This window comes from Chroicocephalus ridibundus, chromosome 10 (genome assembly GCF_963924245.1).
Source record: "Chroicocephalus ridibundus chromosome 10, bChrRid1.1, whole genome shotgun sequence".
In the NCBI taxonomy this organism is placed as follows: Eukaryota; Metazoa; Chordata; class Aves; order Charadriiformes; family Laridae; genus Chroicocephalus; species Chroicocephalus ridibundus.
The window spans coordinates 22,474,931-22,499,444 of NC_086293.1; the positions used below are offsets into that span (position 1 = coordinate 22,474,931).

At 61.8% G+C, this 24,514-nt stretch overlaps 2 protein-coding genes across 8 annotated transcripts in view; both read right to left on the reverse strand.

Moving 5' to 3' along the window:
• Window positions 1-141: 141 nt before the first annotated feature.
• SLC26A6 (solute carrier family 26 member 6) lies at window positions 142-6,260 on the reverse strand. Of its 2 annotated transcripts, none has more exons than XM_063348225.1 (20): window positions 6,200-6,260; window positions 5,674-5,831; window positions 5,223-5,362; window positions 5,014-5,124; window positions 4,566-4,738; window positions 4,306-4,470; window positions 4,036-4,188; window positions 3,771-3,853; window positions 3,528-3,675; window positions 3,307-3,420; window positions 3,123-3,200; window positions 2,922-3,017; window positions 2,693-2,799; window positions 2,535-2,604; window positions 2,269-2,361; window positions 2,062-2,166; window positions 1,325-1,510; window positions 1,153-1,207; window positions 726-847; window positions 142-639 (listed from the first exon to the last, which is right to left on the reverse strand). In XM_063348225.1, the coding sequence occupies exons 2-20, from the start codon at window positions 5,799-5,801 to the stop codon at window positions 616-618; spliced, it is 2,151 nt and encodes a 716-aa protein (XP_063204295.1). In that variant the 5' UTR covers window positions 5,802-5,831; window positions 6,200-6,260; the 3' UTR covers window positions 142-615. The 2 variants fall into 2 exon arrangements, with proteins under 2 accessions (XP_063204295.1, XP_063204294.1); XM_063348224.1 differs by having other exon boundaries at window positions 1,018-1,207.
• Window positions 6,261-8,561: 2,301 nt separating this feature from the next.
• CELSR3 (cadherin EGF LAG seven-pass G-type receptor 3) overlaps window positions 8,562-24,514 on the reverse strand; it is a 34,871-nt gene continuing 18,918 nt past the window's right edge. The window contains exons 15-36 of one of the 6 annotated variants that reach the window (XM_063348220.1): window positions 24,047-24,230; window positions 23,854-23,955; window positions 23,211-23,225; window positions 21,494-21,588; window positions 20,567-20,776; window positions 19,902-20,085; window positions 19,259-19,408; window positions 18,866-19,046; window positions 18,405-18,572; window positions 17,947-18,073; window positions 17,566-17,772; window positions 17,284-17,458; window positions 16,630-16,742; window positions 16,240-16,319; window positions 15,452-15,578; window positions 14,675-14,788; window positions 14,380-14,516; window positions 14,179-14,285; window positions 13,178-13,351; window positions 12,834-13,034; window positions 11,576-12,653; window positions 8,562-10,917 (exon numbers count right to left, since the gene is read on the reverse strand). In XM_063348220.1, coding sequence (XP_063204290.1) covers window positions 10,890-10,917; window positions 11,576-12,653; window positions 12,834-13,034; window positions 13,178-13,351; window positions 14,179-14,285; window positions 14,380-14,516; window positions 14,675-14,788; window positions 15,452-15,578; window positions 16,240-16,319; window positions 16,630-16,742; window positions 17,284-17,458; window positions 17,566-17,772; window positions 17,947-18,073; window positions 18,405-18,572; window positions 18,866-19,046; window positions 19,259-19,408; window positions 19,902-20,085; window positions 20,567-20,776; window positions 21,494-21,588; window positions 23,211-23,225; window positions 23,854-23,955; window positions 24,047-24,230 — 3,957 coding nt within the window. In that variant the 3' untranslated portion in view covers window positions 8,562-10,889. Of the gene's footprint in view, window positions 10,921-11,575; window positions 12,654-12,833; window positions 13,035-13,177; window positions 13,352-14,178; window positions 14,286-14,379; window positions 14,517-14,674; window positions 14,789-15,451; window positions 15,579-16,239; window positions 16,320-16,629; window positions 16,743-17,283; window positions 17,459-17,565; window positions 17,773-17,946; window positions 18,074-18,404; window positions 18,573-18,865; window positions 19,047-19,258; window positions 19,409-19,901; window positions 20,086-20,566; window positions 20,777-21,493; window positions 21,589-23,210; window positions 23,226-23,853; window positions 23,956-24,046; window positions 24,231-24,514 lie in introns of those variants that run through there. The other 5 variants (XM_063348219.1, XM_063348222.1, XM_063348223.1 and 2 more) reach the window with 5 other exon arrangements.

A 24,514-nucleotide genomic window follows, 5' to 3' on the forward strand; every position in this document is an offset into this window, starting at 1 on the left:
TGGCGGGAAGGCGCGGCGGCGGGTGAGGCCGGGACCGGAGTGGGTACCGGCCCGTACCGGTCCCTCGGCCGCAGCCCGACGGACCCGGAGCGGGTCGGAGGGGGAAAAGTGGCAGAAAAGGGCCAGAGGGAAGGGGGTGGCGGGCCAGCTTGCCCGCAGGGAGGGCCAGGCCCGGGCCTGGGCCCCGCCAGGCAGTGCCCACAAGCACCGGGGTGCAGCCAGGCCACCCAGCCTGAGGTCACCTTTATTGAGGAAAGTGCGTTAAAACGAAACCTGAGAAAAAGCTACATGATTTTTATCCGCGACGCCAACTGCGCTGGCCGGGTCCGGGGGTCCTTCCGCTGCCCCTCCAAACCAGGGCCCAGCCCGGTGGGACAGGCCCGTGGTGGGGCTGCGCGGGGGCTCCCGGCGGGCACCTCGGCCTGAGGGGCTGGGGCAGCTCCGTCACAGCAGGAGCTCACGGCCAGGGCAGGGCCCCAGCCCTCGAAAGTCCAGAGGGGCTGGTGGGGGTACAAGGCCCCCGGGCCCCAGGGTGGGTGAGTTGGTGCCGTCGGGGTGGCAAAGGCCCCTTCATCCGCCCAGCTCCTCGGGGAGACGCGTCTTCCTCTCGCAGGGCTACATCCTGGTGCTGTGGTGCGCCTAACGGGGACAGACAGGGAGGGGGTGGGCTTGGCTGCCCCCCCACCTCCGTCACAGTGATGGGGACAGGGAGGCTGGGTGCTTACCGGGGCCTGGCGCTGCTCCCCGGTGATGTGGAGCACAGCATCATGCACGGAGGGGAAGAAGCAGTGCTTGGTAATGGTCGAGCTGAAGAAGTTGCCCCGCTCCAGCTGGGCGAGGACAGAGACTGTGTGGAGGGAGAAACATCCGAAGCTACGGCACCCTGCTGAACCCACCAACCCCCCCAACCCCGAGCAGCCTCCCTCCCCCTGCGCTGCAGGGGCACGGAGGTCATCAATCAGGGATCCAGCTGCCTCGCCAGGGGCTGCGGGGCTCAGGCTGGATCCCTGGGACAACCTGCAGCACCTGTCCCCTGGGGAAACCCAGGGGATGGGGACACCATGGAGGGCAGCAGAGCCCCAGGCCAGCAGCTGCGTCCCGAATGGGTGGGCACGCCCAGCAAGGGCTGATGGTTCTGCAGGGCCACCTCACCCGAGCAGCAGGCAATGAAGACGTCCACTTCTATCTCACGGAAATCCCTGAAGATCTGCAAATAGCAGTAAACGCGTTTCAACCGGGAAGAGGGACAGGCAGCAGCCATCAGGCCACCCCCTGGGACGCCCCTGGGAAGGTTGCTGGCCCGTCTGCTCCCCCAGCCCCTTACGTTCTTCAGGATCTTGACAGAGACAGTGTCCACAAAGCTGACAGTGCTGAAGTCCAAGATGACGGTGTGGAAGGGGGGCTGGGGCAGCCCCAGGGTGCGCAGGGTGGGCTCGGGGGGTGCACTGCCTTCTGCCCCGCTCAGCTCGATCACCGACACTCCCGGACCATTAAGCCCGTCCTCTGCGTCCTGGGGGAGGGGAGGAGACGCGGCCTCGCTGCACGGGGGCTGGCGGCACCCCTGGCTGGGCAGCGTCCTCCTCGGACTCGCCCTGCCCTATAGCGCAGTGGGGCCTGGCAGGGCTCTTTGGCTGCACCAGGGCACGGGCAGTGGGTGGCCCTGGGCGTGGGTGCCTCCCTCGCACCTTCACCCACTTTTGGGCTCTTTCCGGATGCCTCGAGACCCATCCCTCTCCCCAGTGACCCTCTACAGAGCCGGACTCATTAGCTGGCGCCAGATCAGCCTTTGCTCCCGCTCTTAATTCTGATTAACTCACCAAGTGGCTAATGACTTACTGGCTCCACCGCCTAATCATTAACGGCCCGGCTTTCCCCACTGACCTTGGGTGTGACACCGTGGCCCAGATCTGTCCCAGTGCCTCTCCTAACCCAGTGGCCTCAGAATGAACCGTGAGCCCCACACGCCACCGAGCCCGGCAAAGGCATGATTGGGAGGGCCAGGGCCAGGCAGGGAGACGGTGCAGGGCGACACCGGGGTGGTCCGCTGGAGCCGGGAAGCACCTTTTTCCTCTTTGCCTTCTCCTTCTCTGCTTTCTTCTGCTGTTTCTTCAGCTTCTTGAGGGCCTTCTTCTTCTTCTTGATCAGGCGGTCAACGTTGATGCCGCTCTGCACACCAATGCAGCACTGTGTCCCCAGGCACCACACCGCCACCCTGGTGCCGGCCGGCGGGGGCACAGGGAGTACCAGGGGGTCTGGCGGCAATCCTACCTTCTTCTTCAGGGCCTCAGCGTACAGCTCCACGTTGGCAAAATAGAGAGTGGAGGAGGAGCGGAAGATCTTCACACCAGGGATCTCCTGTGCCTGGGGGCAGACGGGGAGGGTGCTACCCCTGGGATGGAGCCCCCTGCTCCCCTTCCCTCCCTCCCCTAAAATGCCCCCTGCTTCTTTCCCCAGCAAACAGCCCCCCGGGATGCTTTGAGACGCCCCCCTCCCCAGCTGCAGGCAGCTCTTCTCCCACCCCCTGGTGCTGTTACCATCTGGTAGTCAGCCACGTCTCTGTAGACTTCAGTGTCGGAGATGCGTCCCATGATGGAGTAGTGGGGGCTGTGGGGAGCAGAGCAAGGGGCTGAGGTCACCATGGGCTTCTCCTGCCCTCAGGACATGGCACTGGCCCCAGCCCTGCCATACTCACAGCTGGGTGCGGAAGATGACGGTGAGCAGCCCGAAGGCCACCGAGGCCCCCAGGCCGATGTCCAAGTTCAGCAAGAGGGTGGCCAGGAATGTCACAACCCAGACCATCTGGAGGGGGGACACTGTCAGCTGCAGCATGGCCTCCCCGCTGGCATATACAAGCCTCAGGGAGGGTGGAGAAACCCCCTCCAGGGACAAGAGCAAAGCCCCGGGGCTGGTCGGCACCTTACCAGGTCCACTCGGTTGGACTTCCAGAGCATGCGGATATCTTTAAACTGCTTGAACATACCGTGGAGGTTGATGATGATGATGGCAGACAAGATGGCCTAGGAGGGAAGTCCCTGCAGCTATGGGGACCATAGCCACACCACCTTGCCATGGGACAGGCACGGGGGTGAGACGTGGCACAGAGGCTGTGGGACCAGATGTACCTTGGGCAGGTCCCGGAAGAGCTCTCCGATCTTCAGGATGGTCACCAGGATGACAAGGGATGCGATGACACCGGCTACCTGGGGGGAAGGAGAGCGGGAGGCGAAGGGTAAGTCCCCCACCACTCGCTGTGCTCCTTGCCCCCAGTCCAGCCCCGCAGAGGGAGGCAGCGCTGCCCAGACCCACCTGGCTGTTCCCCCCTGTGCTCTCCTGTACCAGGCTCCGAGACATGGAGCAGCTGATGGCGAAACATTGGAAGAAGCCACCCAGGAAGTTGCAGAAGCCCAGCGCAATCAGCTCCTGCAGGGACAAAGCAGTGGAGGGGGAGCACCATGCCTTCCCCTGACTGCAAGAAATACACGCTTGGTTTTCCCCCAGGGAAGGGGCCCTGCCCGTCGGAGCATCACCTGGTTGCTGTCCACTTTGTAGCCGTGCTTCAAGGCAAAGATCTTGCCCAGGGAGATGCAGATGGCGTAGCCCACCACGGCAATGGCGAAGGCATTGCCCACCACCTGCCCAAAGTAGCTGAAGTTAGGGACCACGGGCGGCTTCAACCTACAGCCAAGACAGGGAGACAGGGCTCAAAAGGGGGGTCCCATGGGCAGTGCGGTGCCCCGGCTCAGCCACCTTCACGGCCCGGCACTGCTCACCCGCTGGGGATGTTGCCCACCACGGAGATGCCAAACTTGGCGTTCAGGTTGACGCCGTAGGAGATGCCGGTGGAGATGATGATCTGGGGGAGGATGGCTGGAGTGAGGCAGGGCCTTCCTGCGCAGGGACCATGGTGGAGGAGGAGGGGACACATGCCCTAGAGCTGCCCTCGCCAAGGCACCCCATCCCACCCCTCCCCACTCTGGAGGGGACACGGCCATCCGTGGCTGCATCCCCACAGGGAGCTGGGGCAGCTCTGGGTACCGTGATAAGCTCGATGGGGATGGGCATGGGCAGCTTGGCGGCAAACTTGTGGTTGAGCTCTTTCACGATGAAGATGACCACCATGGCAATGATGGCCGTCACCAGGGTGCCCAAGTTTGTATTTGGTAGCTTCTGGCAGATCTCAATGAAGGTCTAGAGGACAAAGGAGGAGGGAACAGGCTCAGGAAAGCAGATGCCTCTCCGGCAGGGCCTCTATGTGCCCCACAGGTGAGCACCCAGGCACCCGGGCAGCAGTGAGCCCCCACTCACTGCGAACAGCGAGAGCGGCCCCGAGTGCTCATTCAGGGAGATCCCGAAGACATTCTTGAGCTGGGAGATGAGGACATGGACGGAGGCAGCAGTGGTGTACCCACGCACCAGCGGTTCCGAGAGGTAGGTCACCACAAAGCCAAACTGCAGGAGGCCCAGGGCCACCTGGAAGGAGAAGCGGCAGAAGTGACCCACAGGTTGTGGCCCTGTGGCACCACAGCCCCCCGGTTCCCTGCCAGGCTGGGCTGGGGCCCCTTTACCTGGAAGATGCCTGTCAAGACAGTGATGGTGGCCACCAGCTCCACCCTGGCAGCGTCCCTCCTTTCCTCATTGACCGTCATATTGCTGCCGTTGACAGGCTCCAGGAAGTCCTCGCTGGGCACCAGAGACTCCGTCAGGCTCCCAATCATGACGGAGATGACGGCAAAGGGGCCTGGGGACAGGTGGGGTTTGGGCAGGGAGCCCAAGGTCAGCACCAGGACCTCTCTCAGGTCCACGGGCACCTGTCCCCTTGGGCCAGGCTCAAAGCACACCCAGTGTTCTTGGGCTCTGGTATGGTCAACCACCTTCTTTGTAGGTAAAGGGAAGAAAGGTTCCCCCACCCCGCACCCATTGACATGTCAATGTTGCGCCATGGATGAAAGCTCACCCCCTCACCCTCACTCCCTCCCCACCATCCCTGTGGGAGCACGTGGTCCCTCAGCTCACCCACGGAGTTGTGCCTGGACGTCCCGAAGAAAAAGTAGAGGAAGACGGGGTAAAAGGAGGAATAGAGACCGGTGACAGGTGGCAGGCCGGCCAGCAGTGCGTAGGCAAGCCCTGGACATGGTGGAGCAAGGAGACACATCATGGATGGCCACGCCCTGGCTCCATGACCTGTGAGGAGCCCCTGGCGGCCTGGGCATGGCATAACTCACCCTGGGGCAGGTGCATGATGCCCACACTGAAGCCTGAGGCAATGTCCCCCAGGAGCCAGTCCTTGATCGGGTAGCGGGGCAGCCAGCTCAGGAAGGGCAGGAACCGGAACAGCAGGGACTTGGCGGTGGAGGCTGAGCATCTGGCAGGGAAGGAGAGGGAGCCAGGGCTGACCACAAGCATGAGGGCTTGGGGACATCAGCGGGGGGCCCCATGGGAAGCAATGGGTCCCACCAGACCCCCAGCTCCAGCTGTGGGATCAAGGTGTCCCTCCAGGCAGGAGGACAGAGCAGGGACAAGGCTGTTTGGGCTTGAAGGAACCAACCCCCGGGTCTGCACCGTGTCTGCTACAGGCACCGCAACAGCCAGAGCTGGGCTCCCTGTGGCAGCAGGGCTGGGGCGCACGGTGCCTGGCGGGGTCTAGGCACATCTCTCCGGCCGGCGCAGTCCTACCTGGTCTTGTGGAGACAGCTGTGCAGCGAGGGCTTGGCAGGAGGTTTCCGCTGTGCCACCTCCTCCAGATCAGCCTCGCTCAGCACCTTGTGGGGCTCTCGGTGGTTCAGCACCATCTCTGCTGCCATGGCCACCCAGCCCTCCTGTGTGCCGGCCCGCTGCGGTGAGATAAGGGATGGCTCGGCCGTGTCCCCGCAGCCGGGGACACCCAGCACCCTGCCCACCCCGCAGCCCCTCCTGCAGCCCCGCTGGCCTCACAGAGCCATCAGATCCCGGCCAGGCACGCGGGATCGGCCCCGAGGCCAGGGGTGAGCCGAGTTTTGGGAGTCCTGAAGCAGCAGCAGCTCACACTGGAGAGCGTCAGGCAGCCGGCGTGTGGGCAGGGAGGGAGCCGGGGCTCCAGCAATTGGCACTGCCTGCTCCTGCCCCACTCCCCCACTCCAGCCCCATCTGCCCCACCGGAGTGCACAGGTAGGGGCTGCCCAGGCAGAGCCCCCCTCGATGGCAACCACCCTTCTCCACATACCGCAGCGCAGCCAGGGCAGCGGGCTACCACAGCCACCGAGCAAAGCCCCGGCCACCCCACAGCCCCGTCCGCAGACTTTGTCCCTTTACACATGAGGGGAGCAGGAATGTCAATCCCCAGCGAGCGTCACGGGCTCGCCATCTCTCCGCCAGCGCCCTCCCCAGCCCCCTGCGCTGCAGAGCGGGCTGAGCCCATGGGCAAGGAGGAGCGGGGCTGGGATGGGATCTCTTCCTTTGTGGGGCCGGGATGGTGGGACCAAGACATCTCCATACAGATCTGCAGCCTGACCTTGCTCAAGCTGTGAGGTACCATTGTCCCACCAGGCTCACCCAGCTAGACGTCCCAACCGGTCCTGAGATGCTCATCCACTTGTGACCAGACCCGTGAGCCACTCGTGTGGTGACCAGGGCCGTGCCACCCTGAGTCCCCGCTTTGCCCCCAGCCCTCCTACCTGCTGTGCCCAAGCCGGTCGGGTGCCGCCAGTCAGGCGCACACTCTGTTTCCTCTTATTAATAACTGCCCGTGATCTTTGAGACACCGCTCCCTGCCTCCTGCCCTTCCTCCTGCCCTGCCGAGAAGCTGCCTGCTTCCCAGCCCCGCTGCTGTGTGGCACCCACCATGCTCCCCCAGGGCCTGTTGTCCTGGGTACCCTGGCTGTGGCAGGCCACGGGCTGTCATTGCTGTCCCCAAGGCCATCCCATCCTGGGGACTGTCCTGGCCAGCCTCAGCTGCTGGCCCACAGCTGTGCCCAGGGTGCCACCGCCCCAGCGCCCCTGCCCAGTGCAGGGCAGGGGTCTTCTTGCCACTGGGCAAATCCTGGTGCCAACCTCCTGCCAAGGGCTGCCAGTGGTCACCTCCCCGGGGCACTGCTCCAGCCCCTGCTTACCTGCTGGAAATGCGTGTGCTGTGCCCCGTAGACTGTCCTGCTTTACCTCAGTGCATGGACCCAGCCGTTATCTTGTTCCAAAGGTCCACAGCAGGCACCGGAGCTCTGCTGAACCCATCACACCTTCCTGGGCTCCACCACGATCTGGTACCTCCACTGTTTTCAGAGAATTTCTGAGTCACACTTGGCCCAGACCTGCGGGAACGCGGCCATGGACATGCCGGCACCAGTGGGCTGGGCTGACTGGTGCCAGGCTGCAGGGTGAAGCTGGTGGGCAGGGTAGGCACCGGGGAGTTCTGGGTGCCCTGGGTGGTGGGACGAGGCTGGTGTTTGTCATGAGTGGTGACACCCAGGACCACGCGGTCTGTAGTCAGAGAAACTCGTTCCTGGGGGGAAGCATCCTGTGGCCACCCCAGCTCACACGACCCGGGTCCGACAGCAGCCACATGCGGAGTCCTCGGCTGCCTTTCAGCAGTGGGGCTGAGCCCGCACCCCTCAGCCCCCGCTGCATCCCCGGCCCCGCGCTGTCCCACCCCCGTGCCCGTCAGTCCCACCGTGGCCCGGTAGCAACATACCGGTGCTGGCACAGGCGCCCACACGCTGCCTCCCCATCGCTCATCCGCTCACCTGGCCGGGAAGCAAAGGCCATCACAGGGCTCCTGCTTGGCAGCAGCTGGTAACGTTGGGTGCCATCTACTGCCTCCTTATCGCTGCTTCCTGTGCCCCAGCCTCCAGCCCCCCACCCACGCCCCAGCTGCTCTGCCCATGGCTCCCCCTCGGCCACCCCAGCCCCCCACAGCCCTTCCTGGCCAGCCTCGAGAAGAGCTGCAGGACAGGACCATCCGGCACCACCAGAACTAGCCAGGGGCCACTGTGAGCCTGACCCCCAGTGCTCAGGGGCCACCCTGGGCTGGGTCAGGCTCAGGCCAGCACCAAGGAGGAAGGCCGTGAGGGGCCGAGGGTCTACGCTCATCAGTGGCGACCCTTGCTCAGAGTGCCATGGATCAATACTGCCCTTTGCTCACCTGCTCCTTCCCCTCCAGCTGCGGAAAAGGGAGGGACTGAAAGCACCGGGGTCACATTCGGTCTCTTCCTCCTCCTTCTCCCACTTCCCTCTCTGTCCCCACAGCCCAGCCATGCTGCCCTTGGCCTCGCCCAGGCTGCCGGCTGCTGCCACGCATGGGCTCCACAGCTAACCACAGCCACCATGGTGCCTGCCAGCCAGGGCCGGTGCCACTGGGCACCACTGCAGCCCTCACCATATCTCTGGGGACGGATACAGCCAAGTTTAAGCAACTGGCAGCACCCAAGGTCCCCGTCACCCTGAGGTCAACTTGCCCCGGGGCCACGGTGAGCTGGCTGCGAGCTCCTGCCCAAGCCCCCTCCCAGCATCGCCTCCAGCCCCAGCGTTGTGCCCGCAGCTCCAGCCATGGTTCCCACGCACAGGGAGAGACGGCAGAGAGGCCAGCACCGTTTTATAGACTTTTATTTCCAAATCTGGCGCTTCCATGATACACTTTTACACAGCTGGGGGGGGAAGGGGGGGGCGCGGGCATCTCCCCGCTCCCTGCCCACAGAATCGGGAGATGGAGAGAGGGGAAAAAAAAACCAACCCAACCAACCAAACCCAAACCTAAATCCAAGGAGGATGCTCCCCAGAGCCCAGGCCACAGCACTACAATCAGGGACCGAGCCACAGACTGACTCCTGCGCTTCTTGACCGGCCCAGCTGTGCGGGGATAGCCACCGGCTCCGCCGCGCTCTTCATTTTTGGCACTTGTCACTTGCTCTCCGTTTGGCACCAACACAAAGCACTCTCGTGCCCCGTCTGGCGGAGGAGCGGGCCCTGTGGCACGGCAGGGGCAGGACGTGGGTACCCACCAGGGTGAGGACATGGGTACCCACCGGATAACCCTGCCGGGGGTAACACGGCGCTGGCCGAGGCACAGGCCAGAGCTCCGATGCTGCGCAGCCAGAGAGAAACATGTAAACGAGATTGTTCGTGAAGGCAAAGATAGGCAGCATGGAGGAGCCCAAGCTGTTCCTGGCACCCAGGGCCGGCAGGCTTTCCCTCTGCGTGCCGGTCCCAAATGGCATGTAAACATGTCAGCAGGCCCTTCCCTCCCTGGCCCTGGGAGAAGGGCAGCAGCAAGCCTGCCATGGCACCCCCGTTACCCAGCCCTGCTGTCCCCTCTGTGTCCTCCCCGCTGACTCGGGGAGGTAGCCGAGAAGCCTTGGCCTTCCCAGGGGCCCAGAGGCCAGCGGCACAAGTCCTCTCCTGTAAACATGTCAGGCTGGGCTGCAGTAAGAAGCTACAGCAGCGTGGCAGTAAGGCAGTACGGAGCGCGCTGTCACGCAGCCCCGAGAGCACCACGGGGGCAGCCGAGCAGAGGCACCGCGCTCGGCCGGTGAAAGGGAGCTTGCCGGCCCCCCGAGCCGGCTGCCCCTGCCCCGAGGCCGGGGTAGGCACAGAGGAGTGTCACCTCATGGCACAGCCAGTGGGAGCAGAGAAACCATCAGGGCGGCCTGAATTTCCAGAGAGGGCAAAGTGCTGTTTATCTCTGTCTCCCAAAATCCAGGCCACTCTGAGCTGGGGGCCTCTGCCAGCCAGAGAGCGCAGGGATGCGTGCGTATGTACGCAGAGCCCCCAGGGAACTAGATACAACTTTAGTGGGCAATGCTGGACCCCAAGACGGGAGCCACGTCATGTTCCTGCAGATGCTAATCCTCCACAGGGTGAGCGCCAGCTCTGGGAACAGCCCAGCCTGCTGCGGAGCAGGGTTAGGGTCATCCAGCTCCTTGCCTGGACCCACAAACCAACAGAGGTTGGCTCTGTAACACGCAGGTTAAAGAGCACAACACGCAGTGGGTAAAAACACAGTGCTCATTTGCTGAGCGGAGGAAACCAGCGCTTACAGGAGTGAGACTGAACAGCAAAGCTCGTTTCCCCCCCCCAGCGGGTCCCTAGTGCCCAATTTGCTGCCCCACTCGCTCGTGCTCTCGCTGGCACACAGCCCTGGCTCGCAGACGGGGGGCAGCCCCGAGGGGGTCCCACGGGAGGGCAGAGGGGGGCCTGGCTGCGGGGCCGGCAAGGCTGCAGGGGCCTGAGGGACACCAGGTAGGAGGACGGCGCCGAGACACGTGTGGAGCTGCACGGTGGGAGGGCGAGAGGGGCAGCAGGGCCAGCTGCCCTGCAACGGGGATGGGACAGAGCGGTGCTGGCAAAGCCATAAGGTCTGCCTGGCACTGTCCCTCCGGCCCACCTCAGGGCCCCTGGTACCCCTAAGGAAGCCAGCAAAGGGCTGTTGGTGATACAAATGCTCCAGGGTCCCGGGAACAGACCATCCGTAAAAATAACCATAGAAATTTCTCTTCTCTCTGATTACAAAGATACAAAAAGGTAGAAAACCCTCCCCCACCCCCACGTCCCGGGCTCCGTTTCCATCCCCCTGCCCCTGCCCACCCTCCACGCACACCCTGCGTACAAACGGGTCGCAGAGGAAGAGCTTGGTCCTGGGGGGTTGGAGAAGCCACCCTCACCCGAGCAAGCTCCTGCCATACCTGTCACACCGGGCAAGCGCTGGGGAGCACGGCAGCAGCCGAGCCTGGAGGCTCCTGGCGGTGGATGGTGCAGGCTGCCGGCTCCTCAGCCCGGAGGGCAGGGGAAGGCAGGGTCGGTTTTGGGCCTCTGACCACCAGCAGTTCTGGCCCCTGCCCCCTGGGGACACCAAACCTCAGCTGGCAGTGCCTGGCTAGGCGAAGGGCCCTGCTTCTTCTGTCTCTCTCGCAGACAGCTTCGGCCCCTCAGGAATGGCCCTCGTTTCTTGTTATTCTTCTTGGAGGAAAGAAAAACAGCGTTAAGCCATGGCATCTCCCCTGAGCTCCAGCTGCCTCCCCCCAAGCTATGCCAGAGCAGAAACCAACTCCTGTGTCAGGGCAAGAGCGACTGTCTCCAAGTCCCTGAGTTCAGGTAAAGGAGGGATGGGACGAGGTGGGAAGGGATGGCAGCAGTACCAGCAGGGAGCAGAGCTGGAGGGGAGGAAATGACAGACTGGGACAGGGTCCCTGGGGAGAAATGTGTCTGGGGTAGACAGGGCCCCCCCTCCTCTCCATCCAGTCTGGCCCTCGTACGCATCTGCTCATTGGGACTTACAGCCGGCCCCGAGCACGGGACCAGCCAGGAGGTCAGCCTGGCTGCACAAAGCATCTTCCCTGAGCCCCCACAGGCCACAAGTGAGGGCCATCACTTCGGGCAAAGCGAGCAGACCCAGATACACTCATGCTTCTACTCGCGCTGCACTGCAAGCACCCAGAGCTGTCGCACCCGAGGGTTCTCCCTGCCCGGTGACTATTCAGGACCAGGAGACACCTGCCACGCACCCTGGGGCTCACCGTTACACGGCCCTCTCCCCCCAGACCAAACGCCCTTCGGGAGGAAGCCGGGCAGGCAGACGATGCCCAAGGCCTGGCTGAGGAAGGGACACACTCACTCTGAGTCTGGTGACAGCTCCGAAATGCTGTGGGAGGTGGTGGAGCGAGGCGTCGAGGGGCACATTGCAGAGGGCGTCGAGGTCTGCATGGCAGAGGGGGTGGCGGTGGTCTGGGGGCCTGAAGGTGTGCTGGAAGATTGCACCGAAGACAGGACGGAGGAGTTAAAAGAAGCAAGGATGGAAGAAAGGATATCTAACTGTTCCGTGGAAGGATGTCGGCTGGGAACGGCCTCCAGGTTCTCTCTAGAAGGCTGTCTCCTTGACAGCGGCTCTAGGCTTTCCCTAGACAGCTGCCTCCTAGAGAGACTCCCCAGGTTGTCCTGCGAGGGATGCCTGCTAGGCACTGTCTCCAGAGGCTCTCTGGAATTAGATCTTCTGGAGAGAAAGTCCAGCTGCTCCCTTGATGTTTGTCTGGCCGATGCTAGCTGGTCCCTTGAAGGCTGTCTTCTAGAAAGCAAATCCAATTGTTCTCGAGAAGTATCTCGACTTGGCAACGTGTCTATTCGGTCTCTAGACACTTGCCTACTTGGCAATGTGTTTAGCCACTCTCTAGACACCTCTCTTACTGGCCCACAGTCTAGCTGCTCTCTTGACCCAAATCTGCAGGGTAAAGTGTCAAGGTGGTCTCTGGAGCCCTGCCTCCGGGGCAGTGTATTCCCATGATTTCTTTGACCGGGCCTAGCAGCCAGTAGATCCAAGTTTTCCCTAGACCCGTGTCTGCTTGGGATACTTTCCAGGTGTTCAGTAGACCCATGCCTGCTGGGGATAGTGTCCAGCTCCTCCCTGGACCCGTGACGGCTGGGGACAGCTTCCAAGCACTCTCGTGAGTTGTGTCTGCTCAGCTGCTCGCGGGACATCTGTCTCCTCATCAGCATGTCAAGCTGCTCCCGTGATGAGTACCGGCTTGCTGGCTGCGACAGACTGCCCGCCCCAGAGTAGATCCTGCCGTAGGAGGCGGCAGGGACAGCCCTGTGACCCAGCGTGGAGGTCTTGTACCATGTCAGCTCATTGGTCATCCTGCCGACGGATGGCAAGCCTTGGAGAGTTGGAGGGTACTGGAGGCGGTTCTTCAAAATCCCTGCACCAGACAGAAAGAGAAGTCAAATCTCTGCATAACAGTCAAAAGAGCATGAAAGCTGGGGGTGACAAGCCATACCTCCCCAAGGACACGACAAGATGGATCTGATGCTGAGCCTTCAGGGCCACAACAACCTGAGACAGGCCAGGCCACCCTTGCCTGCTTGCTCCAGGCCATTACCTTTTCTTTGCCGTTGGGTCTGGGTGAGGGAATTCTCATCCCCGCTGGTCAAGGCCAGGTCTGGCTGATTATTATTGGCCGCATCCTTGTTGATGTCAAATCCCAGCTTCCGCTCGGAGCCCCACTTCTGCAGGGAGCAGGGGTGAACCTCGCACTCGCCCAGAGCCGGCCAGTATGACATGAGGTCGTTGCCATCCACATCTGGTGAAGGACACAGCAAAACAGGCCCCAGGGAAGAGGGAGAGAATATTTCTGTGAGCAGCAATTGAAGCCATCACAAGACACGGCCTGGCCCCCAGGGACCTGAGCTCACCCTTTCCCCTGCCAGAGCCCCCGCGACTTGCCTTTGGGAGTGGTGTTGGTGGGGTTAGTGAGGAGGCGTTCGCTGTGTGCCGCCCGCTTGAACTGGCGCTGGAAGCGGCCCCGCAGGCGCACGTTCTCCTCGCTCTCCGAGGACGGGATGGAGAGGCTGCGCTCTTCATCCAGAGACAGGTCACTGTCCGAGTCCGAGTCCTGGTCTGTAGGGACACAGCATGTGTTGGGGAGACATTTGGAATGAGGGTGGGCGAGGCTTTTCCTTCCCGGTTTGGTCTGACAGACTCGTGCCTGCGAGCATCTGTCAGTTAAACGACCGAATCACTAAGTAATGGAGGCAGGGAGGGACCCAAAGGTCTCTGCTCTGACCTCTGCCCAGGCAGGGCCAGACAGGCTCCGACTGCCTCCAGGAAGGCAGAACCACCCCAGGGTTGACCACCTTTACGAGGACAACAGCCTGCCTGACCCCTCACTGCCCTTCCTGCGGCAGCAGCCTGCGCCTGCTCCCCCTGCCCTTTCACCAGCGGCCCAGGAGAGGAGCCTGGCTCCATCTCGCTGCACCTCCCTCTAAGGCAGTTACAATTAGCTGTGAGATCCCCTTTGCCTCCTCTTCCTCCGGGCTGAGCAAACCCACCTCCCTCAGCCTCTGCTCGCCTGTCCCACGCCCCGGCTCCAGCCACGAGAGCGGCCCCCACTCGTCTCACTCCAGTACGCCTGTGCTGTACTGGGGAGCCCAGGGTCCCCACAGACCCCACGACAGCCTGTGCCCCCACCCTGTGCCTCCTCCATTTCTAGCTCCTTGGAGGCTGGGTAATGCCCTTCGCTGTCTGGCCAGGAGGAGGCCGTGCTATGTGACACAGCTGCTGCCTCTCCTACATGTCCAGAGCGTGTTTGGGAGTCACACCCGAACACAGGGTGAAGGATGTAACTGTACAGCCAGAGCCTGCAACGGGAAGGATTTCCTTCAGCCGGGAGTTAATTTAGGATGCGCTGGGTCAGCCCCAAACCTGGGCACCGGGCTGAGCCTTACCTCCCCCGGCATCACGGTGGAACATGGCCACGTCGATGTCTGTGGGGCCGGCGTGAGCCAGCAGGCTGTGATCCAGGGCCGAGCCCTGACGTGCCGTCACGTTGTCTCTGAAAGACAGGAGGCCTGAACCGTAACAGCGGCAGGAGCCCTTGGCTCTGCCCGCGTGCTCCTGGCACCCCCGAGCCCTTCGCCGCTCCCTACCTGAGGTAAGCCCGCTGGCTGGAGTGGGTGCGGGCAGAGCGCACGCTGCTCACCGACGAGATGGTGGAGGCGCCCAGGGTGATGCGGATGAGCCCGCTCTCCTCAAACAGCGCTGTGTTGTTGTAGGCGCTGGGGCCCTGTCGAGGCCGGGAGAGAGGCACATGCCCTGGTTTAGGAGGCGCCGCAGCAGCCCAGGGCATGGCCTTCCCACCCGCAGCGGGGACACCCCTGTCAGCTCCTGCCCCAGGCAGGCAGCCTGTCCCCAGACACCTGGGCTGCTCCTGCTCTCACCCACCTGCGTGCTCCTCGTGGCCTCCTCGTTCTGCCCCTTCTTGCCGAGGCAGGCCAGCTTCCAGGCCTCCCGCACCTCCTCGTTCAGCACGCAGAACAGGACCAGCACAGCCAGGCCCTGCGGGGAGAGATGCTGTGAGAGACGGCCCCTTGCTGCTGGATGACCTGCTTGCCCCGCAGCACCGGATCCTGGCCGCTCCCTGGCTCCTCCAGAGCCCAGTGTGTTGGCCCTGGTGGCCACCAGGACAGGGACGCACTAAAGAGCCCCTTGACGCTGATCAGTGCTAACCCCCATGGTGGCCACGGGTGAAGGAGGAAAGGGTGGGGGTGTTCCCTTTGCTGGTAGCGGCCAACGAGTGGCTGGCAGGGTCCCCTACAGCAACACCAGCCACGGTGGTGGCAGGAGATCCGCAGGGTGCTGCCGTGGGTCACATTTGGGGTGTTTGACACCTCTGTTGCAGGCCACTCTTTTGCTCTGCTCTCTGAGAGCAGGGAGACCCCTTCCCTCCCGAGATGGTCCTCGATGCCCCTTGGATGTCACCTCTGAAGCAAGCACCTTGGAGCCACCTCCTGCTCCATGCCACTGCTCACCACGGGCACAGCAGCAAGGACTGGCAGGAGGCACTCGCTGTTGCAGCGGTGACAAGGGAGGGGACAAGGAGCGCAGCGGGATGCTGGGGGCTCAGCGTGGTGTGCCACTCTCCAGAGACGGCCGTGGGGACCACAGGGACGCTCTCCTGGGCTGACCTGTGCCCTCCCCTGGCAGAGGCCGGGCAGTTACCTGGAGGCTGCAGAGGACAGTGTAGAGGTAGTGGAAAGCCAGGACACTGTTGTTGACAGCCAAGAGGCCAAAGAGCCAGGTAGTGCTAATAACTAGAAGCAGAACAAAGGAGCTCCGTAACGTCATGCTGGAGAGAGAGAGAGAGACAGACAGACAGGCACACAGACACACACCGAGAGGTTAGTGCGTGTTGTTAATCTACAGTCTAGTGCTCGCAGACAGAGATCCAGAAGGGAAAGCACAATCCTGCCCAGCCCTCCCTGCTGTGCCCAGCGCTGCGGGCTCATCTCTGCACAGCGGTTCGGCTCCCCCCAGCTCCCGCACCTTCCCTTCTGGATCACACATGGCAAACACAGGGGCCCAAACGACACGGGTCATTTGGAGCCACAGAGAGCTGAGCCAAGCTCCAGGGCTGGCCCAGGAGGGAGCGGGGAAAGGTCTCAGAACGAACATGTAGGAGAAGCAGCAGCAGGTGCTGAGAGTTGGTAAGGGCTGAGCGTTGAATCCACGCAGACATAAGGGGTGGCTGTGAGGGCAGGCGGTGAAGGTGGACAGGCTGGCGGGACAGTGTGGAGAATGGGGGCGTAGGAATAAGAGGAAAGGACAAAGTTTAGGAAGGGTTAATGTGGCCAGCAGGTGTGGGAGAGGAGAGCGGCTGCAAGGCTGACACTGATGCACAGAGGGACACTCTGCGATGGTGGAAGAGGGAGGATGATCACTGCTAATGATCAATGCTAAAACCCACGAGCCACAGGAACTCTGCCGGGAGTTTGGCCACTAATACTCACAGAACCGATTTCTTCTTGGTCTCCTTTTGGCCTGGGGAACAGGACATCTTGGCCACAAGCAGGAACATGACCCCATTCATCTGAAAGCGTTGGCACTGATTAGAGGCTGTGCCAAGGGCCGGCTGTGACCTGACATCCCCAGCGCAGAGCACAGGCAGACTCCAGGTCCACCAGGCCCATGCAAACGTCCCTTCCTTTCCCCTTCACGCCCGAGCTATGGCCTCCCCCAAGTTTGGCTGGAGCGAGGAGGGACAGAGAGAGGGCCTCTGACTGAGGAAGGAGAATACAGAAAAGGGGGCAGGCAGTGGGCAGCCAAGGAAGGGGGCAGTGCCCGTGGTGCGGAGAAGGGAGGCAGGAGAGGGCTGTGGGTGAAACAGGACAGGGTTTTACCACAATGACGACAGTAATGGGGCCTGCAAAGCTCCAGACCAGCTTATCATGAATGGAAATCCAGCAGAAGTCAGGGTTCCCATAGCCCTCAGGATCCAGGCCAACGGCCAGCCCTGCGGGAGGAAGGGAGAGGTCAGGTCCAGACCCAACCGCTTTGGACTTGCCCAAGCCAAGTTGATCCCATCGCAGCACTGAAGGCCGTGAAGGGACTCTCTCGCTGCTCCTCGTGTGCACAGGCTTACAGCCACAGGGGAAAGAGCCAGGACTGCAAGACCCAGCATCAAGATCGTTATTTCCTTTCCCGCAGGGGTCCCTGACACAGCGCAGCCCAGCAGGCATTCACTGCCAGCAACAGATCACTCAAGCACGCAGGCTTGGGAAACGAGGAGACCTTAACCACAAGCCCTGGGACAGCAGGAGCCCCATGCCCATCAAACAAGCCATGGGGAGATGCGCTGAGGAATTACTTCTCCCCAGGAGGCAAGACGACAGCTCTTGATACATGGTCCTCAGCTGACCACCACAGCACCGCTGGCTGTGGCAAGCCCACCCTCAGCTCTCCTCACTGGGTAAGCGAGACGGGCAACACCAGGGGATCAGGAGGCTGCTGAGAACCGGTGCTTTTGGCATGGCTGTAGGACAAGTAGCTCTTACCGGTGATGATGGCAGGCACTCCCCAGCCGATGGCATAGTAGAAACGCATGGCCCCAAAGTTGACATTGCGGGCTTCGGTCTGCATTCGGTAGATGTGGAGGCCCTGGACAAACAGCCAGGCGAAGGTGGAGAGGAAGAAGCAGTGGAGGAGGATGGCAATCACAGTGCAAAGAAACTGGGGAGACAAAAGCCACTCAGAGATGGTCCCGCTGTGCCAAGGCTAACTGCATCATCCACGCCTCACCCCCACCCCCAAGGGTGTGCTTGTTCAAGCCCACAGACCTGGTTCTCAGTGTGGTTGATGCCAAGGAGAAAGAGCAGCTCAGAGAAGAAGAGGGTGACCGATATGTTGGAGTGGATGCTACATGTGTTGGACTTGAGGCCTTTGAGGCAGGTCAGGAAGGAGAAGGTCAGCAGCAGAGCCACCAAGGAGAGAGACACCAAGGAATAGGTGACAATTGCCAATGTCTCTAGGTCACCTTCCAGTTGCTGCAGAAGCAGAGAACCAAAGGCAAAAAGCTGCGTTAGGGGGAGAGGCAGGACGCCTGCTGAGCCCTCAGACTCTACTTGTGTCCCACAGTGATTTTTCTGCCTGTGCCTGCTTATTCTGGGACCCAGTGGCTAACAGCCCCCACCACCCACAGCCCCGAAGGCCGCGGTTACCTCTCGGTGCGAGCTGTCCATCAGAACCCCAAAGGTGCCAAACTGGGAGCACTGGCAGTGGACATGTGTGGTGTTTCGGTACACGAGCTCGCAGTCCCTGGCTGTCCAGAAGCCAGAGGGGTTGGTCCTGCAGCCACCAAAAAGCAGAGCGCACTTAGGAGAGAAGACAGATGAGTGTGGTGTGTGGGGAAGGAACTGCAGAGAAGAGGCGTGATGGGCACGGCTTTTCTACCAGCAGATACAACTGCACTCCTACAGCTGAAGTACTGGAGCCAGAGCCCTGCAGGGACCCCTGCTGTGCCCTCCCAGCAGGAACAAATGCCCTGGGAGAGGGCAGAAACCCCCATGTCCCGGTGCTACCCAGGCGCACAGCCTGTCATGGCCAGGGAGACGCGGGGAACGAGGAGGTGCCTGGGGAAAGCAGCTCAAAGCAAGTGGCCCAGCTGTGCTTGACTCACGGGCTGGAGTGGTTCCACTGGACGCAGAGAGGTTTGCTCCTGTTGGCTGTCTCCAGCAGGCGAAATTCCAGCACGAGAGGGGTGTCCAGGGGCCCCCGCAGGAAGGTGTGATTGCTGAACACAGACACGCTCACGATGGGGGAGTTCATCACAGGATTCTTGGGGAGCCTGTAAGGAGCAACAGGGCTTCACCACCACCATGCCTGGCAGCTGCAGCCCTCTGGGGACTTCCCAGACATCCTGCACTAATGTCCCAGAGGGAACAGCTCTACCCAGCCCGCGCCATGCAGTCAAGAAACATGGGGCAGAGCAACGCCAAGGTGGGGAACAAGCAGAGCACCGCAAGGAACCAAACCCAAGCCATTGCAGACAGACTCAGCAACTGCTGGAGGGGGCAGAGCAGTATCCAGCCAGCCTCTCTCCACGGGCGCTTGTGGCCAGCAAAGGGGAGGAGGACGTACCTGACGCTGCGGCGATCCACCTGGTAGCGTGCAGGCAGCAGCCCCCCCAGGGTGCGGTACATGATGAGGATGATCACAGTGAGAGCGGGCTCGGGCTCTGGCAGCGCCTGCCTCGGGGAGGCGTTCTCCACAGTGTAGTTCCCTTCGCCCTCAGCCAGTGTGGGCACCGCTGTAGAGGCAGCTGAGGCACACAAGGGGATGGTGAGAACACTCACATGCTGTTCTGAAAGCAGCTTGTGAGCCCACCCGGAGTCTTTGGGATGTGGTGAAGTCAGAAGCTCCGAGCGCTGAAGGGCAACTTGTGGACCTCTGACAGAGCTAGGTCTCAGCAGGGGCACATCTCCCCTTCCGCGCCCACCCACGCTGTTCCCCGAATGATGCTCACATGCTCACCTTCAGCTTTCGGGGGGCTCAGCACCGACAGCGGCAGCACCACATGGGTGTGGGGGTCCCAGGCGGGTTGGCCCCGGAAGAGGCTGCTGTGGTAGCGAGGGTAGCGCCGGCGGATATGGGAGTGGTTCTCCATGCGATCGATGGTCAGCACTGCGGAGGAGCGAGGGAGTGAAAGTCAGCTCTAGGGCAGCCACCTGGAGAGCAGCCATGCTCCAGGGCACCCCAGGTTTGAAGTCACTGGCAATGGGACTGTATGAGCCACAGGCTGGGTTGGGGATACGTCCCGTGTTTGGGCATGACGTGAGATCCCAGCACCCACAGTGCTCCTTCCCAGCCCAAACCCTTGCTCTGCCACAGGGCAGGGTACTTCTGCCACTGAGGCCAGCAGCTTTTTCACTGGACTGGGAGGTAACAAAGCAGGCAGCACACTCCTGCTCTGTTGCTCTCAGTGGTGCGTAACCTACTCCAGGCAGAGATGGGACCAGGATGTCTCTCACAAACATCTCCCCACGTTTGAGAGCGACAAAAAGGATGTTATCAGCACCCTCACTGAGGTGAAGCGAGATGAGGAGGACAGGGTATGATGGAGGAGTGGCTCTGCACCACCACGGCCAGGCCCCTCCACCAGCCAGCTCCTACTCACTGATGTTGGGGGTGACGACGCCAACAGGGTTGAGGTAGGTGAGTTTCATGTTGCTGGCCAGCGTGCCTGAGTAGTCCCGCAGCTGCTCCATGAGGCTGGCGCTGCCATGCTCACTGTGTGGCAGCATGGCCCAGTGCTCCCGGTTCTCAGGCGCCAGCACGGAGCTGCCTGCACGCAGCAGGTTCTGCATGGGAGACACACAGGGGCAGGGAGTGAGGGAAGCACGGCCTTTGAGCCCCATCCTGACCACCCCCAGGCTGCAGCACTGTGCTCTCTGCCCAGCTGGCTGCACGAGGGCTCAGGGAAGAGGTACTTTCCGCTATGATGGGCCCTCACCCTCAACACTCATCAGTGTCCTACAGTGACATCTTTCCTGCATCCCTGCCATGAGGGACTTGCAGACAGCGGTAAGACCTCTCTTTGCCTTCCCAGGCTGAGTAAACCCAGCTCTCTGCCTCTCCTCATCCACCCTGTGCTCCAGCCCCAACCACGCAGGTGACCTCCATGGGTCTTGCTCCTGTGGGCCAATGTCTGTGCCGCACTGGGGAGCCCAGTGCTCCTGACGTGCTCTCACAACATCCTCAAGCCCCTCAAAGACCCAAGCTCAGGGTGGCTACAAAGAGAAGAAGCATTAGAAGCCACTCTGATTTGGGGGAAGGACTCACCTCATTGAAGTGCGCGTCCTGTGTGGCTGTCAAGCCAAAGCCATGCTGCCGGCTCTCAAAGGCCATGAGACGGGACAGCAGGCGGAAAGTGATGTGCACATCATTGCCAAAGTAGTGGTCCATGTGGTCCGTCACAGCCCGGAGCCGGTGGGCCAGCTTCTTGGCTTCAATTGTGTTGAGCTCAGTCTCGTTCCTCTCCAAACCCTCCAGCTGCCAGTGGGGAGAAAGGAGGGGATTAAACAAGCAGGTTCCTCACTGGGAAACTGGGATGCTGCAGGCCCTGCTTGGCCCAGAGATTGTTTTTGAAACCACAGCACAAGCCACAGACACTCACAGTGGTGGTCGCTAGAACAGGGAGCATCTCTGGCAGACAACCAGCCTCCAGCAACACACCAGGGGTTGCACGGGCCCAGCTAAGCCAGTGCTGTACACGACAGAGGCCAAGGAGAGGAAAGGACAGGGCAGGCATCTAGCGATACTTCCCTGGAAACTCTCCTGGCTTCAGTTACAATTCAGCCCGGGTAAGATGCAAGTCTGTAATAAACTTGCCTGGATATTTCAAACGGATTTGTCACTGGCAGAGTCTGGGAGCTACAGATGTCCCACGGAGCAGACATCCTGCCAGCTTCAAACCATTCAGGCCTGCCCAGGATTATTTGTTTTCCCCTCAAATACTGGGGCAGGACACAGGTCATTTCTGATGGGGACACTTCGATTAGATGAAGCCAAGTGAACTTCAGCTCAGATGAGTGCTCTCACAGATGAGTCTGGGGGCAGGAGATGAGAAGATAAAGGTGCTAAGCACCGTGGCAAGGCCCTCTCCTACTCTAGGTGCCCATGGGGAGCTGAGCTCTTTGAAACCTGGCTGTGAGCCCTGGCTCATTTGGCTCCTGCTGTGTCAGGGCTGCAGAGACAAGAGAGGATTACCAGCGTGGAGAGCTCCTTGAAGGCAGGTGAAGTGCAGTTGAAAAGATCTGGCTCCAGCCAGCCCTTCTCCTCATCACAGTGTCTGACGGCTGCACCTAAAACCAAGAAGAAGGGCATGTCTGAAATTCAGCACGGGATACACGGCTCCTCTGCTGCACCCCCCAGCAGGGACCCTCTGCACCAACAGCACCGGCAAGCGAGGGCAGGGCCTGTAACACCCCAGGGCTGTCCTGCTGCTTTGCACCAGTGCAACCCATTCCACCCTTGGTCTGCATCATCTCAGCAAGCTGCTGCCGTCCCTTCCCTCCAGGAGCTGGGTTCTACGTGTGCTTCTGGGCTGCATCACACCAGGCGCCATCACACAGAATTGCAAAGAGGAATAAGTGACTCGGCAGGGCTCAGGTTGGAGAAGCCCTTGGTTCCTGGTGGGGACGCGTCCGTGTCCTCAAGGCACATTTGGCCCCAAAATACTGAAGCCCATAGCTCTAAGCATCCCCCAGCTGACGGCCTGCAATGCCTGCTGAGATCCTGCCTCTCTTTACAGGGCAAAGTCACCCCAGGAGGACAACACCCCTGCTGCGGGGCTGGCAAACCCGCCTCAGAGACAAGCCCCTGCAGGCGAGTGGGACGGAGGAGGACCCCACCGTGTGGGTTCAGTACCCAGCACAAGACCCCATTCCCTGGCTGTGGCCCAAGCACTACTGCACAGCAACGGAGGCACCAGCAATGAATAGGATCACCTGTTCACCACCACCAAAAGCGCTGCTAAAACTGGCACGGAGAGCAGTGTCCTGGGCTGAGAGTGTCAGCACACGCACCTTGAGCAAAAGGAACCCAGGCGACCCCAGTGTAGCTGGCAGGACTGTGGAACCCCTCCTGGGGAAGGCAACAGGGCACAGGAGCCCACCCAGGTGCCCATGGCTGGGAGAGGGCAGCAGTGTGGCCAGGGCGAGGAGCAGGAGCCTGGAGCGGACTCCAGTTGCTTCTCAGAAAAGCCCCAGTGAGTAACATGCCCCCTCCCACCATCTCCAGCTCCCAGCTGTCCTCCCCAACCACCTTTCCCCCAGCTGCAGAAGCACAGAGACTAGTGCCACTGCAGCTGGGAGCAGGGAAAACAAAGAAACCTCCACACTGCTGGCCTTGCCCTGGCAGAGAAGAGATCAGCTCAGCTGCAGATCTGGGCAGGATCCAGCCCCTGGCGTCCCTCTGCCTCCCCCTGCCAGCTGGGCAGAGGGAACAGAACCTTGTGCTGAGCATGTCCATCAGTTCCTGCTCCCGTCCGACTGCCCCCAGCTCAAACAGCTCCCCCTTCCTCCACCCCACGGCCATTCCTCCCTGGCCTCACTACGCATTGCTCATCATCAGCTCCTTTCCCTCCCAGTCTAAGCAAGCAGGTACCAGCCCGGGAGAGCCAGCATCCATCCCAGGCGAGGAGCAGAGCGCGGACCTGCCCAGAGCCAAAGCTGCAGGCTCAGGACAGCGGGTGGCAGGGGCTGCATGCGGCTGCAGCTGGGTTTGTGCTGGTTAGTGTGCTGGGAACAGGGAAGAGGTGTGTAGGAGTGGTGAGGCCAGGCAAAGCGTTGGGAAGACACTCGGCAGCTCCAGAAGCGGCAGGAAAAGCGCAGGGGTGTGCAGGGTGCCAGGCAGGGAACAGGGAAGGAAAGCCGCGTGGCACAGCCCTTACAGCACAGGGGGGAGAAGACGGGAGCAACCTTACCTGCACCCCTCAAGCCTGAACACGGAGGGCGAGAGAACCAGGGAGAGAAGCGACAACAGTTAGGAGCCGAAACTGCCTCCTCCCGGGGCGAACGGCTGGAGAAGGACAGGGTTTGTGTTGTCCTCCGGGGCTCACGCTGCCGTACAGTCCCGGACATCCTGCTCGCACCTTTGCCGTCACCAAGGACGGCCTCCTCCAACTCAGGATGTGACTGCTAACCGAGACATGCACCTAACGGCACGCTGTGCCCTGCTGTCCCCGCAGTGCACGCTGAGAATGGGGCCGGCGGAGCCCCAGCAAGGTGCTGCGGGTGCTGAGCTGCCATGCCAGGCCTGACCCCAACCTCGAGCCCGCTGAAAAGCAGCAGGGAGCAGGTGGGGACCAAGGGCGAGGGAACAGCACAGCCCCGGGCCTGGGTGATGGACCTAGACCCTACAGCCTGTTCCCCAGCCCCGCGGCCAGGCCCCTCTGATCTCCCCCAGGCTGTGGCAATTTTCTCCTCCAACTTCCTTTTCCCAGCCCTCAAGCCCAGCTAAACAGGACTGGGACAGCACGAGAACACAGTGACATTGCTGGGGCTGCTACAGCCCCCAGCAGAACAGTCAGGCTGCCCCCTCCCCTCCCCATCGCATCCCCCACTCACCCAAGGAGCCTTTGGGACACAGCACCGCAGCCGAGAAGCCAAACTTGGTCTGGGGCCACCACACACCTGCCTTCAGGCTTTTGGGGCAGCCATCGTAGAGCACTATGGAGACACACACCCCGAGGGGTTGGTCACCAGGAGGCTCCTGATGCCAAGCCCCACAGCACCGTCTCCCCACCATGCCCACACTCACCCTCGCAGCCGCTGGGTGTCACCTCGGCAAAAGGGCTGTCGCAGCTATTGCACTGGCGCCCGATGACTCCGGGACGGCAGTAGCACCGGCCCGTCTCCTTGTCGCAGGAGCGCGAGGTGGAGCCCACAGGGTAGCAGTCACAAGGCAGGCAGGTGTCACTGCCTTTGGGGCGGTAGTGGAAGTCCTGGGGGGAGACAGGGACAGCCATCAGACAGCCTGTTGGGACAGCAGCTGAGGCCAGCGCCTGGGGAACCACTGGAGCTGGAGCAGAGAAGGGCCAGGCTCTCACGATTTGCAAGGACCCCCACTGCCCCCATCATCACCATGTTGGGGCGGGAGGGCTGCACAGAAGAGCTGCAGCATGGATCCAGCCCAGAGGTGGGCACACAAAGCAGGGCCTGGGCAGCTGCCAGGCCTTTGGAGGGGACAAAGGAACAGCATCAAGGATGAACAGGGATCCAGGCAAGT